At 44.5% G+C, this 17,805-nt stretch overlaps 1 protein-coding gene across 2 annotated transcripts in view; it reads right to left on the reverse strand.

Annotated features, from left to right (window-relative positions):
• PLIN3 (perilipin 3) overlaps positions 1-17,805 on the reverse strand; it is a 36,541-nt gene that overhangs the window by 6,640 nt on the left and 12,096 nt on the right. For both annotated transcript variants that reach the window (XM_049876479.1, XM_049876480.1), the window contains 3 exons: positions 16,367-16,664; positions 13,280-13,479; positions 11,908-12,033 (listed from right to left, as the gene is read on the reverse strand). In XM_049876479.1, the coding sequence (XP_049732436.1) occupies positions 11,908-12,033; positions 13,280-13,479; positions 16,367-16,664 (624 nt within the window). The remainder of the gene's footprint in view (positions 1-11,907; positions 12,034-13,279; positions 13,480-16,366; positions 16,665-17,805) is intronic.

Raw genomic sequence — 17,805 nt, forward strand, 5'->3', positions numbered from 1 at the left:
TCCACCAGGCGCTCCTTGGAAACTCTATGGGGCAGTTCTACTTTGTCCTATAGGGTCACTATGACTCTGAATTGACGCTGCAGTAACGGATACAGGTAAAGCTGTTATTTAAAAAGGAAGGAAGGAAGGAAGGGAGGGAAGGGAAGAAAGGGGAAAGAAGGAAGGAAGGGAAGGAAGAAAAGAAGCACTAGCCAGGTGGAGAAAGTTGGGAAGAACTTTCTAGGTGGAAGTAGTAAGCTGTTGGGCAAGAACGCAGTTGAGATCAGGGCTTTCAAAATTCCCCTGGAGAGAGATAAGAGGGGGCTGGGAGGTAAGACTTTGCCCAGAGTTCTATCAGCTGAGAGCTTTGGACTTGAACCTGTTGAGTGGCAGGGAGGTGTTGACATAGGGGAGTTCAGATCTGCTTTGCTTATTTGAAAGGTTCTTCCTGCTGCTGTCCTCCGCGGGTGGGGGCATTGGAGACAGGTGGCTCAGGTCTGCACACTGAACAGTTTTGTATTTATAAAGATATCACATTATTTTTTAAACATCGCTTTTGTAGCCCTTACTATGTGCTTTGCATATCAATTCAGTTAATCTTTTAAAAACAGAGATATATTTGACGTACCTTCAATTCACCTTTTTAGTGTATAATTCAGTGTGTTTTAGTAAATTCACAAGGTTATGCAACCATCACCACTATCTAATTCCGGAACAGTTTCAGCATTCCCAGAAGAAGCCTTGGATCCATTAGCAGTCTCCCTCCACCCCTCCATTCTTCCCTCTCTGCCTCCAATCCCTAGGCAACTACTAATCAACTTCCTGCTTTGATGGGTTTGTCTGTTCTAGATACGTCATATAAATGGAATCACACAATATTTGTCCTTTTGTGATTGGCACTTTCACTCAGCATAATGTTTCCAAGCTCCAGCCACATTGTAGCATGTATCGGGGCTCTTTCTGGCTGAGTAATATTCCATTGTATAGATGGACTACATTTTGTTTATCCATTTGTCCATTGATGGACATTCGGGTTGTTTCTGCTTTCTGGTTATTGTGAATAGTGCTGCTATGAACATGTGTACACGCATTTAACTTGTGTAATCTTAATGACCCTACAGCAGAGGAAACCAAGGACCAGAGAGGTTAAGCTGAGAATCTATGGTGTTAGCATGGACTTGACCTTAAGGGAGTATCATCCAAAATGAGGAATAAGATGTTGATTTAATGAAAGGTTGAGTGGCAGTATAGGTGGAAAAAGGTGTCAAACCAGGACATGAGAGGCTGATGCTTGGGACAGACTGGAAGCAGCAAGAGAAGGTTCATTAGAAGTCATTCAAAAGAAAAGGTGAGTCCAAAGGACTAATAGACCACAACTACCAAAGCCTCCACCAGGCTGAGTCCAGTACAACTAGATGGTGCCCAGCTACCACCACTGACTGCTCTGACAGGAATCACAATACAGGGTTCCAGACAGAGCTGGAGAGCTGGAGAAAAATGCAGAACAAAATTTTACCTCAAAAAAAAAAAAAAAAAAGACCAGACTTACTAGAGTGACAGAGACTGGAGAAGCCCCAAGAGTATGGTCCCTGGACACCCTTATAGCACAGTAATGAAGTCACTCCTGAGGTTTGCCCACCAGCCAAAGATGAGACGGGCCCATAAAACAAAATGAGACCAAATGGGCATACCAACCCCCGGGGCAAGGACGAGAAGGCAGGAGACAGGAAAGCCAGTAAATGGGGAACCCAAGGTCAAGAAGGGGAGAGTGTTGATATGTCATGGTGTTGACAACCAATGTCATAAAACAGTATGCATATTAATTGTTTAATAAGAAGCCAGTTTTCTGTGTAAACCTTCATCTAAAGTACAATAAAAAAAAAAAGAAGAAGAAGAAGTTGTTTCAAAAACCCAGGTGGGTGAGCACAGAGGCTTTGATGGAACGCTGGCACAGGAAAGAATTCGAGATTCAAGATAAAGGAGACGTGGCTTGGAATTTAGCAAATTGAGACACGTAAAAATTTGCCTCAAGGAGGCTGGGTGAGCCCCTGAAACCTGTCCTGAGATCATCTTTAAACCTTAAACCACAAATATCCCTTGAAGTCTTCAAACCAAACATTAATTTTTCTTAACCAGTAAAGAATGTCTCCCTTGAGCATCGTGGTCTTTTATGATCTGTTTATATGGAATTGTTATGGATGGAATTGTGCCCCCCCAAAATGTGTGTCCACTTGGCTAAGCCATGATTCCCAGTATTGTGTGAGTGTCCACCATTTTGCCATCTGATGTGATTTTCCTATGTGTTGTAAATCCTACCTCTAGGATGTTAATGAGGCAGGATTAGAGCCAATTTTGTTAATTAGGCAGGACTCAATCTACAGGATTAGGTTGTGTACTGAGCCAATTTCTTCTGAGATACAAGAGAATCCAGCAGAGACAGGGAGGACCTCCTACCATCAAGAATGAAGAGTCAGGAGCAGAGGATGTCCTTTAGACCCAGGGTCCCTGTGCAGAGAAGCCCCTAGACCAGGGGAAGACTGATGACAAGGATCTTCCCCCAGAATGGACAGAGACAGAAAGCCTTCCCCTGGAGCTGGCACCCTGAATTCAGACTTCTAGCCTCTTAGACTGTGAGAGAATGAATTTCTCTTTGTTAAAGCCATCCACTTGTGGTATTTCTGTTCTAGCAGTACTAGATAATTAAGACAGGGATCAAGCTGGCAATAGTAACTTCAAAAATTGGATAGGAAGCTTAGGGGAGAGCCAGTTTATGTTCATGGGGGTGGGAGAGAAATTCGGAAAAAGAAGGTGAGAATGGTTACACAACTTGAAGAATGTGATTAATATTGCTGAACAGTATGTGCAGAAATTGCTGAATTGGTGTACGTACTGCTGTGTATAGTCTCAACAACAACAACAACAAAATAAATCACAAGAAAGAAAGAGAAAGAGGCGGGGCCAAGATGGCTGACTAGGTAGACGCTACCTCGGATCCCTCTTGCAACAAAGACTCGGAAAAACAGTGAATCAATCACATACCTGACAATCCACGAACCCTGACCATCAAACACAGATCTAAAGAGTTGATCTGAGTGATAGGTGAGCAAAAAGCTGCGCCCTGAACCAGCGACCGCTTCTAGATCCCGCGACCCACCCCACGGCCTTGAGCCCTCGCGGTTCCCTGGTACCGAGTGGCGGTGCTGATTGCAGCTTGCTGAGGCAGGGCAGGCACGGGACACAGCCCTAACCTCTAGCCCCCAGGGTAACCTCTGTAGAGGCTCAGCCAGCGCAAGCAGGCTGCACACTAATGGGGCTAATGAGAGAACGAACAAGCAACCATGGGGAAGCAGCGACTGCTTTCAGTGCCTGGAGCCAGCGTCCTAGTCAGAAAACCTTGGCGCTGGGCTTTGGACTGGGCGCAGGGGGGCTGAGCATGGCATCCTGAGACAGCGCAAACACGGGAGGTAGCCCTAGCCCCCTGAAGTGACCTGGGGGAAGCCCCGCCAGTGAACGCAGGTAGTGCAGCGACGCGGCTGACAGTAGGAGAAGTCACAGGGAGGCAACGACTGGTTTTGGAGCCTGCAGTGCAGCGTCCCAGCTGCGGAACCGTGGCGCTGGGCTTTGGACTGGGAGCGGAGGAACTGACCACGGCTTCTGAGACAGCACAAGCAAAGGACGTGGGCCTGACCCCCAGGCGCAATCCTGACCCAGCCAGCACACACAGGCTACATGCCCCCAAGAATCTCAGAAAAAACAGTCCTCACCAAGTAAGATAAGTAACTTTGTCTATATTCCCGGGTGCTACTCTCTCCTATCTATCTGATCCCACCCCCCCCTTCCCAAGTGGCTTCATTAACATTGGAATTTCCTGGGCCAGAGAGTGAAGTGCTCTGCGGGTTTTTTGTTTGTTTTGTCTTTTCCTAACCCATTCTTCTGGCCTGAGAGAAGCAGCTACAAAAAACCCAGGGACCAAGAATCCTTCCCTGACTTCCCGAAATTGGACTAAAAATACAGAACCAGCTCCAGCCAAGCATATGAGATCCACAGTCTTGGGCTTTCATCCCTACAGGGAACAAGGTGGCTATTATAATGCAAAGGCAATTCTGATAGTGATCTGACTGTAATTGTTTTAGCGGATTACTGGAAAGACGAGTTTCCCAGGTCTGACATTTCTACCTATTAAACAGAGCCTTCACTGACCCACAAGGGGGAACTGAGGGCTGAAGCTCCACCCAAACCACCTAACCTCCTGCCATAGGGGTCTGAGGATAGTGACATCTACCAATCTGTAGAGGTACATGCATTGGGTGCCTAAGGTACAGCTGCAGAGGCCACCCACCAAAGTGCTTTAGGAATAGAGACACACCTACCTCACTGGCACTTGGGGGAAGCCTGTCAGCATCCTGCCCCCCCTGGAATGTGACCCCCTGCTGCTACTAGAATCTGGTGCACACAACTATCACCACTACTCCTCTAAGTGAATAGGTAACAGTCTATCCCACACATTTTGTGACCCAAAATCAGATTCTACTCAAGAATAGTGAATGGACTCTTAGGCTTATATTTCTGGTAACGTCCCAAACCAGCTGGTAAGAGGGCATAAGTGATTCAAAGCCTACAACAATCAAGACAGTGCAATCTAGTAGCCCATCTACATATATCGAAAGAAAACAAAACAAGATAAGACTCAGTGAGCAAATATAAAATAAATCATTACAATATCTTACAGATGGCTCAGAGACAGCAGTCGATATCAAACCACATAAAGAAGCAGACCATGATTGCTTCTACAACTCCCCAAATTAAAGAATCAAAATCTTTCCCAAATGAAGATAAAATCCTGGAATTGCCAGATGCAGAATATAAAAAAATAATTTACAGAATGCTTCAAGACATCAGGGATGACCTCAAAAATGAAATAAGGCAATCTACGGAAAAAGCTAAGGAACACACTGATAAAGCAATTGAAGAAATCAAAAAGATTATTCAAAAACATAGTGGAAAAATTAAGAAGCTACAAGAATCCATAGAGAGACAGCATTCAGAAATCCAAAAGATTAACAGTAAAATTACAGAATTAGACAACTCAATAGGAAGTCAGAGGAGCAGACTCGAGGCATTGGAATGCAGAGTGGGGGAGGTGGAGGACCAGGGAATTGACACCAACAGAGTTGAAGAAAAATCACATAAAAGAAAAAAAGAAGAAGAAACCCTAAGAATCACGTGGGACTCTATCAAGAAGAATAACTTCCGTATGATTGGAGTTCCAGAATAAGGAGGGATAACGGAAAAAACAGAGAGAATAGTTGAAGATCTGTCGGCAGAAAACTTCCCTGACATCAGGAAAGATGAAAGGATACCTATCCAAGATGCTCATCAAACCCCATATAAGATTGATCTAAAAAGAAAATCACCAAGACATATTATCATCAAACTTGCCAAAACCAAAGATAAAGAGAAAATTTTAAAAGCAGCCAGGGATAAAAGAAAGGTCTCCTACAAAGACGAATCAATAAGAATAAGTTCAGACTACTCAGCAGAAACCATGCAGTCAAGAAGGCAATGGGATGACGTATAGAGAGCACTGAAGGAGAAAAACTGCCAGCCAAGGATCATTTATCCAGCAAAACTCTCTCTCAAAGATGAAGGTGAAATTAAAACATTTACAGATAAACACAAGCTCAGAGAATTTGCAAAAACCAAACCAAAGCTACAAGAAATACTAAAGGAAATTGGTCAGAAAATCAATAACATCAGATAACAACACAACACAAGGTCACAGAACAGAACATCCTGATATCAACTCAAATAGGGAAATCACAAAAACAAATTAAGCTTAATTTTAAAAAGAAAATAATGCTCAAAACGGGGAATCATTGAGGTCATTATGTAAAAGATCACAATAATCAAAAAGAGGGACTAAATACAGGAGGCATAGAACTGCCATATGGAGAGGAAAACAAGGCAATACAGGATGATACAAGTTAGGTTTTTACTTAGAAAAATCGGGTTAAATATTAAGGTAACCACAAAGAGGTCTAACAATTCCATAACTCAAAATAAAAACCAAGAAAAACATAACGACTCAGCAAACATAAATTTGACTGCTATGAAAATGAGGAACACACTATTTACAAAGAAAAATGTCTCAGCACAAAAAAGTAAGTGGAAAAATGAAATTGTCAACAACACACATAAAAAGGCATCAAAATGACAGCACTAAACACATTCTTATCTATAATTACACTGAATGTAAATGGACTAAATGTACCAATAAACAGACAGAGAGTCTCGGACTGGATAAAGAAACACGAGCTGTCTATATGCTACCTACAAGAGACACGCCTTAGACTTAGAGACACAAACAAACTAAAACTCAAAGGATGGAAAAAAATATATCAAGCAAACAACAACCAAAAAAAGCAGGAGTAGCAATATTAGTTTCTGACAAAATAGACTTTAGACTTAAATCCACCACAAAGGATAAAGAAGGACACTACATAATGATTAAAGGGACAATTGACCAGGAAGACATAACCATATTCAATATTTATGCACCCAATGATAGGGCTGCAAGATACATATAACAAACTTTAACAGAACTGAAAAGTGAGATGGACACCTCCACAATTATAGCAGGAGACTTCAACACACCACTCTAGGAGAAGGACAGGACTTCCAGTAAGAAGCTCAACAGAGACACGGAAGACCTAATTACAACAATTAACCAACTTGACCTCATTGACTTATACAGAACACTCCACCCAACTGCTGCAAAGTATACTTTTTTTTCTAGTGCACATGGAACATTCTCTAGACTAGATCACATATTAGGTCATAAAACAAACCTTTGCAGAATCCAAAACATCAAAATAGTACAAAGCATCTTCTCAGACCACAAGGCCATAAAAGTGGAAATCAATAACAGAAAAATCAGGGAAAAGAAATCAAACACTTGGAAACTGAACAATACCCTGCTCAAAAAAGACTGGGTTATAGAAGACATTAAGGAGGGAATAAGGAAATTCATAGAATGCAACGAGAATGAAAACACTTCCTATCAAAATCTCTGGGACACAGCAAAAGCAGTGCTCAGAGGTCAATTTATATCGATAAATGCACACATACAAAAAGAAGAAAGAGCCAAAATCAGAGAACTGTCCCTACAACTTGAACAAATAGAAAGGGAGCAACAAAAGAATCCATCAGGCACCAGAAGAAAACAAATAATAAAAATTAGAGCTGAACTAAATGAAATAGAGAACAGAAAAACAATTGAAAGAACTAGCAAAGCCAAAAGCTGGTTCTTTGAAAAAATTAACAAAATTGATAAAACATTGGCCAGACTGACTAAAGAAATACAGGAAAGGAAACAAATAACCCAAATAAGAGACGAGATGGGCCATATCACAACAGACCCAACTGAAATTAAAAGAATCATATCAGATTATTACGAAAAATTGTACTCTAACAAATTTGCAAACCTAGAAGAAATGGATGAATTCCTAGAAAAACACTACCTACCTAAACTAACACAATCAGAAGTAGAACAACTAAATAGTCCCATAACAAAATAAGAGATTGATAAAGTAATCAAAAAACTCCCAACAAAAAAAGCCCTGGCCCGGAAGGCTTCCCTGCAGAGTTCTACCAAACTTTCAGAGAAGAGTTAACACCACTACTACTAAAGGTATTTCAAAGCATAGAAAATGATGGAATACTACCTAACTCATTCTATGAAGCCCCATTTCCCTGATACCAAAACCAGGTAAAGACACAACAAGAAAAGAAAATTACAGACCTATATCCCTCATGAACATAGATGCAAAAATCCTCGACAAAATTCTAGCCAATAGAATTCAACAACATATCAAAAAAATAATCCACCACGACCAGGTGGGATTTATACCAGGTATGCAAGGCTGGTTTAATATTAGAAAAACCATTAATGTAATCCACCACATAAATAAAACAAAAGACAAAAACCACATGATCTTATCAATTGATGCAGAAAAGGCATTTGACAAAGTCCAACACCCATTCATGATAAAAACTCTCAGCAAAATAGGAATTGAAGGAAAATTCCTCAGCATAATAAAGGGCATCTATACAAAGCCAACAGCCAACATCACTCTAAATGGAGAGAACCTGAAAGCATTTCCCTTGAGAACGGGAACCAGACAAGGATGCCCTTTATCACCGCTCTTATTCAACATTGTGCTAGAGGTCCTAGCCAGAGCAATTAGGCTAGACAAAGAAATAAAGGGCATCCAGATTGCCAAGGAAGAAGTAAAATTATCTCTATTTGTAGATGACATGATCTTATACACAGAAAACCCTAAGGAATCCTCCAGAAAACTACTGAAACTAGTAGAAGAGTTCGGCAGAGTCTCAGGCTACAAGATAAACGTACAAAAATCACTTGGATTCCTCTACATCAACAAAAAGAACATCGAACAGGAAATCACCAAATCAATACCATTCACAGTAGCCCCCAAGAAGATAAAATACTTAGGAATAAATCTTACCAAAGACGTAAAAGACCTATACTAGGAAAACTACAAAGTACTAGTGCAAGAAACTAAAAAGGACCTCCTTAAGTGGAAAAACATACCTTGCTCATGGATAGGAAGACTTAACATAGTAAAAATGTCTATTCTACCAAAAGCCATCTACACATACAATGCACTTCCAATCCAAATTCCAATGACATTTTTTAAAGTCATGGAGAAACAAATCACCAACTTCATATGAAAGGGAAAGAAGCCCCGGATAAGTAAAGCATTACTGAAAAAGAAGAAGAAAGTGGGAGGCCTCACTCTACCTGATCTCAGAACCTATTATACAGCCACAGTAGTCAAAACAGCCTGGTACTGGTACAACAACAGGCACATAGACCAATGGAACAGAATTGAGAACCCAGATATAAATCCATCCACATATGAGCAGCTGATATTTGACAATGGCCCAGTGTCAGTTAATTGGGGAAAAGATAGCCTTTTTAACAAATGGTGCTGGCATAACTGGATATCCATTTGCAAAAAAATGAAACAGGACCCATACCTCACACCATGCACAAAAACTAACTCCAAGTGGATCAAAGACCTAAACATAAAGACTAAAACAATAAAGATCATGGAAGAAAAAATAGGGACAACGTTACGAGCCCTAAAACAAGGCATAAACAGAATACAAAAAATTACCAAAAATGACGAAGAGAAACCAGATAACTGGGAGCTCCTAAAAATCAAACACCTATGCTCATCTAAAGACTTCAGCAAAAGAGTAAAAAGACTGCCTACAGACTGGGAAAGAATTTTCAGGTATGACATCTCCGACCAGAGCCTGACCTCCGAAATCTATATGATTCTGTTAAAACTGAACCACAAAAAGACAAACAACCCAATCAAGAAGTGGGCAAAGGATATGAACACGCACTTCACTAAAGAAGATATTCAGGCAGCCAACAGATACATGAGAAAATGCTCTTGATCATTGAGAAATGCAAATTAAAACTACGATGAGGTTTCATCTCACTCCAACAAGGCTGGCATTAATCCAAAAAACACAAAATAATAAATGTTGGAGGGGCTGTGGAGAGATTGGAACTCTTATATACTGCTGGTGGGAATGTAAAACCGTACATCCACTTTGGAAATCTATCTGGCGTTTTCTTAAACAGTTAGAAATAGAACTACCATACAACCCAGAAATCCCACTCCTTGGAATATACCCTAGAGAAATAAGAGCCTTTACATGAACAGATATATGCACACCCATGTTTATTGCAGCACTGTTTACAATAGCAAAAAGCTGGAAGCAACCAAGGTGTCCATCAACAGATGAATGGTTAAATAAATTATGGTATATTCACACAATGGAATACTACGCATCGATAAAGAACAGTGACGAATCTGTGAAACATTTCATAACATGGAGGAACCTGGAAGGCCTTATGCTGAGTGAAATTAGTCAGATGCAAAAGGGCAAATACTGTATAAGACCACTATTATAAGTTCTTGAGAAATAGTATAAACTGAGAAGAACGCACTCTTTTGTGGTTACGAGAGGAGGGAGGGAGGGAGGGTGGGAGAGGGTTATTTACTGATTAGTTAGTAGATAAGAACTACTTTAGGTGAAGGGAAGGACAATACTCAATACAGGGAAGGTCAGCTCAACTGGACTGGACCAAAAGCAAAGAAGTTTCCAGGATAAACTGAATGCTTCGAAGGTCAGCGGAGCCAGGGTGGGAGTTTGGGGACTATGGCTTAAGGGGACTTGTAAGTCAATCGGCATAATAAACTCTATTATGAAATCATTGTGCATCCCACTTTGAACTGTGGCGTCTGGGGTCTTAAATGCTAACAAGCGGCCTTCCAAGATGCATCAATAGGTCTCAACCCACCTGGATCAAAGGAGAATGAAGAACACCAAGGTCACACGATAACTATGAGCCCAAGAGACAGAAAGGGCCACGTGAACTAGAGACTTACATCATCCTGAGACCAGAAGAACTAGATGGTGCCCGGACACAACTGATGACTGCCCTGACAGGGAGCACAACAGAGAACCCCTGAGGGAGCAGGAGAACAGTGGGATGCAGACCCCAAATTCTCATAAGAAGACCAGACTTAATGGTCTGACTGAGACTAGAAGAATCCTGGAGGTCATGGTCCCCAGACCTTCTGTCAGCCGAGGACAGGAACCATTCCCGAAGACTACTCATCAGACATGGAAGGGACTGGACAATGGGTTGGAGAGAGATGCTGATGAAGAGTGAGCTACCTGTATCAGGTGGACGCTTGAGACTGTGTTGGCATCTCCTGTCTGGAGGGGAGATGGGAGGGCAGAGAGGGTTAGAAACTGGCAAAACGGTCACGAAAGCAGAGACTGGAGGAAGGGAGCAGGCTGACTCATTAGGGGAAGAGTAAATGGGAGTATGGAGTAAGGTGTATATAAGCTTATATGTGACAGACTGACTTGATTTGTAAACTTTCACTTAAAGCACAATAAAAATTATTAAAAAAAAAAAAAAAAAAAGAAAGAAAACCCCATGGAGCACAGTTCTACTCTGACACACATGGGTTTGCCGTGTGTTGGAGTAGAGTCCGTGGCAACTGGTTTGGTTTTGGTTGCATGTATTACTTGGTTAACATTACAAAAAAGACAAATGTTGAAGAAAAGTAATGAATATTACTAAAAACAGACAAATATAAAAGACTATTAATAATATATATATCTAAAGAACTATATGGGATCAAATCGACAACAGCAACTCGAAAGATTAGATAGGGAACTTGGTGGGGCGTGGGTTTACGTTAACGGGGAGGAACAATTTGGAAAAGGAGGGTGGGAACAGTGACACAACTTGAAGGATGTAACCAATGTACAAAATCGTACGTGTTGAAATTGTTGTTATGGTCTAGGTTCTGCTGGTGTACATTCTTAACAAAAACAAACAAAAAAATACAATATATATATTTTAATTGCCTCAGGGAGGGGGAGAGGGGGAGTTTTTGCTTAGGGGGCAATGCGTTTATGTTCATGGTGATGAAACGACTTGGAAAAGGAGAGCAAGAATGGTTGTACAACTTGAAGAATGGAATCAATGTTACTGAATTGTACTGGTAGAAATTGTTGAATTGGTGTATGTTTTATTGTGCCCATTTCCACCACAAAAACAAAAACCAAAAAAAACTGCCTGGAGTCTGATTCACGTCACTATGAAGTGTCCCGCGGTTCAGAAGCAACACCCACAAAGAGTAGAAATCAAGACAGGCTTCCTGGAGGAGGTGTCACTGGATTCTCAAGACAGTTACCAAGAGGTGAGGCTAGGGAAAGCATTCCAGGTAGGTGGGCCAGTAAGCAGAGGCCTGGAGAGTGAAGGTAGAAGCCCCAGCTACCCCCTCTGCTAACCCCGGGGGATACCTCTGGCTTGACTGGGTCCTTCTTGGTCCCCTCGAGCTGCTTCTGGTTCCAGCTGAGCCACATCTGGTGTAGCTTCTCCTGACCCTCCAGCAGCTTCTGATCTACTCCGTGCTTGACAGTTTCCATCTGGAGCAGGAGACAGCAGCAGAGGAGGCTCCTATTAGCACTTCTTTAAAGCAAGCAGAGACCCCACATGCCCCAGAAGAGGTAGGATTCCCGAAGGAGGCTGGGAAGTCCTTCTTGTATCTGACTTATGAGATTGTCTGGGTCTCTGTGTGGTACAAATAATTTGAGCTCAACTGCTAACCTAAAAGTTGGAGGTTAGAACCCACCCAGTGGTGCCACGAAAGAAAGGCCTGTCGATCTACTTCCATAAAGATCACAGCCAAGAAAACCCTATGGAGCACAATTCTACTCTGACATACATGGGGGGGTCGCGTTGAGTTGGATTGGCTTGATGGCAACGGGTTTGGTTTGGTTTCATGAGATGGCCTAGAAAGGGAAAAGAGGGATGGTCACTGTTTTCAAACAGGTTTTCTTTTTGTTGTTGTTGGGTGCCGTCGAGTCAATTCTGACTCATAGCGGCCCCAAGTGACAGAGTAGAACTGCCCGATAGGGTTTTCTAGGCTGTGATCTTTATGGGAGCAGATCGCCAGGTCTCTTCTTCCATGGAGCCACTGGGTGGGTTCGAACTGCCAACCTTTCAGTTAGCGGAAGAGAGCTTAACTGTTGCACCACCAGGGATCTTTAGGTTTTCCATTTTTTGCATTTGTTAGGTGCTGTCGATTTGGTACCTACTCATAACAACCCTATAGCACGGAGTAGAACTGCCCCATAGAGTTTCCAAGGAGCAGCTGGTAGATTTGAACTGCTGCCTTTTGGTTAGCAGCTGAGCTCTTAACCACTGTGCCACCAGGGCTCCCCCATAGCTGTGGTGAAATGGTGGGCTCTGTGGGCTTTGGTTTAATCACCAACTCACTCATGCCCTGTGTGGTCGTTGCAAAGAAGCTGGCCACAAATTCTCTGTACCTCCTCCTACAGATCAATTTCTCCACCCTTGTAACCTGACTCGGCCAGCGGGACATGGACAAATGAGACACAAGCAGAGGCTTAAAGTCGCGTGTGCATAGCAACTTGTTTGCTCTTACTGCACCTGAAACCCTTAAGCTGCTGCTGCCGCCGCTGCTACCACGTGAAAAAACCTCAGCTAGCCTGTTGGAGGAGGAGAGCCTATGGAGATGCCCAGCCTCGAGCCAACCCGCAGCACTGCGAGAAATAAATTGCTGTCATTTTAAGTTCTGGGGCTATTTGTCACACAGCAGACACTGACTGATAACCTGTCCCTGCACCCCTGGCTGCAGTGGGGCCTCACCAGGCTGAGCGTTTGTGACAGCTGCAGCAGCGCTTCCTGAGCCCTCTGCTTGGTGTGCTGCAGCTTGCTCAGGGAGTGCTGGTAGGCGTGCTGGCGCAGCCGCGATGACAGCGAACCCAGGCGCACAAAGTAGCTCTGCTCCTGCCGCTGCTGCTGCACCGAGGCCATGTCGAAGCCCTCCAGGGAGGTGGCGATGCCAGCTGCAAGGGCGGGAGGAGAAAAACCACAAAAAGTTCAGCACGTGAGGAGGGCAGCTCAGGCGCCCCCCGCATGCAGCCTCTGGAATAGCACTGCCCAAGTTTATGCCCTGGTTCTGCTGCTCAGAAGGAGCCCTGGCAGTGCAAACGATTCAGGGCTTGGCTGCTATCTGAAAGGTTGGCGGTTCAAAGCCAGCTGGTGGCCCCACAGAACAAAGGCCTGGTAACCTGCTCTCATAAAGATTACACCCTAGAGGCAGCTCTACTATGCGAAAGCTCTACTGTCTTACACGGGGGGTCGCTGTGAGTCCAAATCGACACGACAGTCCTCGAAAACAACCATCTGCTGCTCACAAGCTGTGAAGCCTTGGGCCTGAGTTTTCCCCAGCTGCACAATAGGAAGGACGGGAACTAGATCTGATAGGATTAAAAGGCCCTAGCCTAGTGTGCACTGGTGGGTCAATGGCAGGGCATTTTCCATTCAGGAAACCCAGGTTCAACTCCCAGCCAGTGCACCTCATGCATAGCCACCACCCGTCTGCCAGTGGGGGCTCGTGTATTGCTAGGATACTGAACAGGTTTCAGTAGAGCTTCCAGACTAAGATAGACTAGGAAGAAAGGCCTGGCAATCAACTCCCAAAAATCAGCCAATGACAACCCCATGGATCACAACGGTTGTTGTGAATATACACTGCGGAAACATACACCAACTCAAGCTTCTACATGTACACTTGAGTGACATTGAGTACGTTCTTCAAGTTGTACAGCCATTCTCGCCCTCCTTTTCTGAGTTGTTTCTCCCCCATTAACATAAACTCACTGCCCCCTAAGGTTCCTGTCTAATCTTTTGGGTTGCTGTTGTCAATCTGATCGACTACGGCTAGATCTCAAAAGAGCAAAATGGTGATTAGACAGGCCTATAAAACAAACAATAATACACATAGCTCAACTATGTACACGAGACTAAATGGGCACACCAGCCCAGGGGCAAGGACCAGAAGGCAGGAGGGGATAGGAAAGCAGGATGAATAGAAACGGGGAACCTAAGGTTGAGAAGGGGAGGGTGTTGACACATCACAGGGTTGGAAACCAATTTCAATTTCACACAACAGTATGTGTATTAATTGCTTAATGAGAAACTAATTTGCTCTGTAAACCTTCATCTAAACCATACATACATATAAAGATCGTAGAAGAAAAAACAGGATCAACGCTAGAGGCCCTAATACACGGCATTAACAAGGTACAAACCATAACCAACAACACACACACTCCAGAAGACAAGCTAGATAACTGGGATCTTCTAAAAATTAAACACTTATGCTCATCAAAAGACTTCACCAAAAGAGTAAAAAGAGAACCTACAGACTGGGAAAAAAATTTGGCTATGACAAATCTGACAAAGATCTAATCTCTAAAATCTACAGGAAAATTCATCACCCCTACAACAAAAAGACAATCCAATTAAAAAAATGGGCAAAGGAAATGAACAGACACTTCACCAAAGAAGACATTCCAGTGGCCGACAGACACACGAGGAAATGCTCACGATCACTAGCCATCAGAGAGATGCCAATCAAAACCACAGTGAGATACCGTCTCACCCCAGCATTACTGGCACGAATCAATAAAACAGGAAATAACAAATGTTGGAGAGGCTGGGGGGAGATCGGAAGTCATATGCACTGCTGGCGGGGATGCAAAATGATACAACTATTTTGGAAAATGATATGGCGCTTCCTGAGAAAGCTAGAAATAGAAATACCATGTGATCCAGCAATCCCACTCCTAGGAATATATCCTAGCGAAATAAGGGCCGTCACACGAACAGACATATGCGCACCCATGTTCACTGCAGCATTGTTCACAGTAGCAAAAAGATGGAAACAGCCTAAGTGCCCATCAACAGATGAATGGATAAACCAGCTATGGTACCTACACACAACGGAGCATTACACAACGATAAAGAACAATGATGAATCCGTGAGGCATCTCACAACACGGATGAATGTGGAGGGCATTATGCTGAGTGAAATAAGTCAGTCACAAAAGGACAAATATTGTATGAGACCACTGCTATAAAAACTCATGAAAAGGTTTACACAAAAAGAAACAATCTTTGATGGTTACAAGGGAGGACAGGGGTGAGGATGGAAAAACACTAAACAGACAGTAGATAAGTGGTAACTTTGGTGAAGGGGAAGACAGTGCACAACACTGGGGAAGTCAGCACAACTTGTCCAAGGCAAGGTCGTGGCAGCTCCACAGACACACCCAAACTCCCTGAGGGACCAAATTACTGGGCTGAGGGCTGTGGGGACCGTGGTCGCGGGGAACATCTAGCCCAGTAAGCGTAACATAGTTTATACGGCAGAAGAGGTTCCAGGCAGAAGGCACAGTCCACATAAAGGCCCTGAGGCAGAACCGGGCCTGGAGAGTTGGAGGAACAGCGAGGAGGCCCGTGTGGCTGGAGCGGAGTGAGCAAGGGGGAGAAAGGAGGAGGGGACGGCAGGGAGGGGACAGGTCGGTCATGCAGGGCCCTGTGGGCTGCCAGGAGGACTTGGGCTTTTACTCCAGGGAGGTGGGAGCCCTGGCCGGCTGTGAGCAGAGGGACAGGCCCTAACTCAGGTGCTCACGGGCGCCCTCTGGCTGTTGAGGGGAGGACCAACTGGGGAGATGAAGGTGGGAGACCAAGATGGAGGTACCTGCACTGGCCCAAGTGAGGATGACGGGGCTGGACCAGGTGGAGGTGAGTAGTCTGGTCCAGGTGGGCAATGATGGGAGCTACAGAGGACATGGAATGAGACGGCAGGGAGTGACAGACACTCTAAATGGCAGAGAGAGTCCCCTAGGCAGGAAGTGTGGAGAAGGGACCCCGAGGAGTACTCACCCAGTTCCTCGTCCGTCATGGGCAGGTGGTTGTCCACCCACTCCTCCGACCTGCCCAGCACCGTGTTGACCCCGCTCAGGACCATCTGACCCACGCAGGATTCCATGACAGAGTGGACACCGCTGGTCACCACAGACTTGGTCATGTCCATGCCACTCTGCACGGTGCCCCGAGTCATGTCTACCGCCTCCGTCACTCGGGTGGCCACGGTGTCCTTGGCACAGGATACGGTGTTGGACACCATTTCTCGGGCACCCGACACTTTGGAGGAGATGAGCTCCTTGGTGTCTGCCAGGACCTGGGGGACAGCAGGCGTCAGCATCTCTGCCCTTGGTACTTCCTCCCCCGTACCTCAACCTCCAGGGAGGCCAGAGAGAGGAGTTCCATCTCCTGGGTGATGCCATAGGATGAAGACTGAGTCTGCTGTCACCGTTAAGACCATGTGCTCTAGGGTACAACTGCTGTTGAGTCAGTTCAGACTCACAGCAACCCCACGTGTGTCAGAGTAGAACTACACTCCGTAGGGTTCTCAGTGCCTGATTTTTCAGAAGTAGATCTCCAGGTCTTTCTTCCGAGGCACCTCTGGGTAGACTTACACCTCCTACTTTTTGGTTAGCAGCCAAGTGTGTTGACCATTTGCACTATGCAGGGCCTCCTTATCACTTATAGTACACATCAGTTTGGACCAGCCACATACCACAGTGCTCAACAAACACATGTAGCTAGTGGCCACCACATTGGACAGCATGGCTCGAGACTGTGAGCTTTCGAGGCTGGGAGGGGGGGTCATTTCATTGTTTGCTCAGCACCCAACACAGTGCCTGAAACACAGTAGGCACTTAAGAGACATTTGTTGCTGAATAATAAAAATAGTGATGCTATGTCACGTTTCTGTGCCTGACACTGTGCTAAATGCATCATTTCATCTAATCCACATGGCAACCTGTGAAAGAGGTACCCAGTGCCCAGGGTACTGAGACTCAGAGAGGCATGAGCTAGATAGGCCGGGTTCAAATTCCAGGCTTGATACTTCCTAGCTGTGTGGCCTCAGGCAACTTACTTTGCCTCTCTATGCCTCTTCAACTCATGGTTAGAGCAGAGCTTGACTTCAGTGCTCAGTAAGCATGACAGCAGAAACTAAGGCTACTGCTGAGCCGTGACCACACCAATCAACCACTAAGGATCAGAACCTAGCCTAGGTGTGTATGCCGTATATTAATTTAGCCCCTTAGAGCAGTGAGGCTCAATGGAGGGCATCTTTGCCCACCAGGGGACATTGGGCAATAGGGGGGACGTTTGTGGTTGTCACAACTTTGAGGGATGATGCTACTGGCATCAAGTGGGTGGAAGCCGGGGATGCTGCTCAACATCCTACAGTGGACAGGACAGCCCCACCCCAGAGACAGATCTAGCCCCCGTGTCAGCAGTGCCAAGTGGAG

The sequence above is a fragment of the Elephas maximus genome, chromosome 3 (genome assembly GCF_024166365.1).
Source record: "Elephas maximus indicus isolate mEleMax1 chromosome 3, mEleMax1 primary haplotype, whole genome shotgun sequence".
NCBI lineage: Eukaryota > Metazoa > Chordata > Mammalia > Proboscidea > Elephantidae > Elephas > Elephas maximus.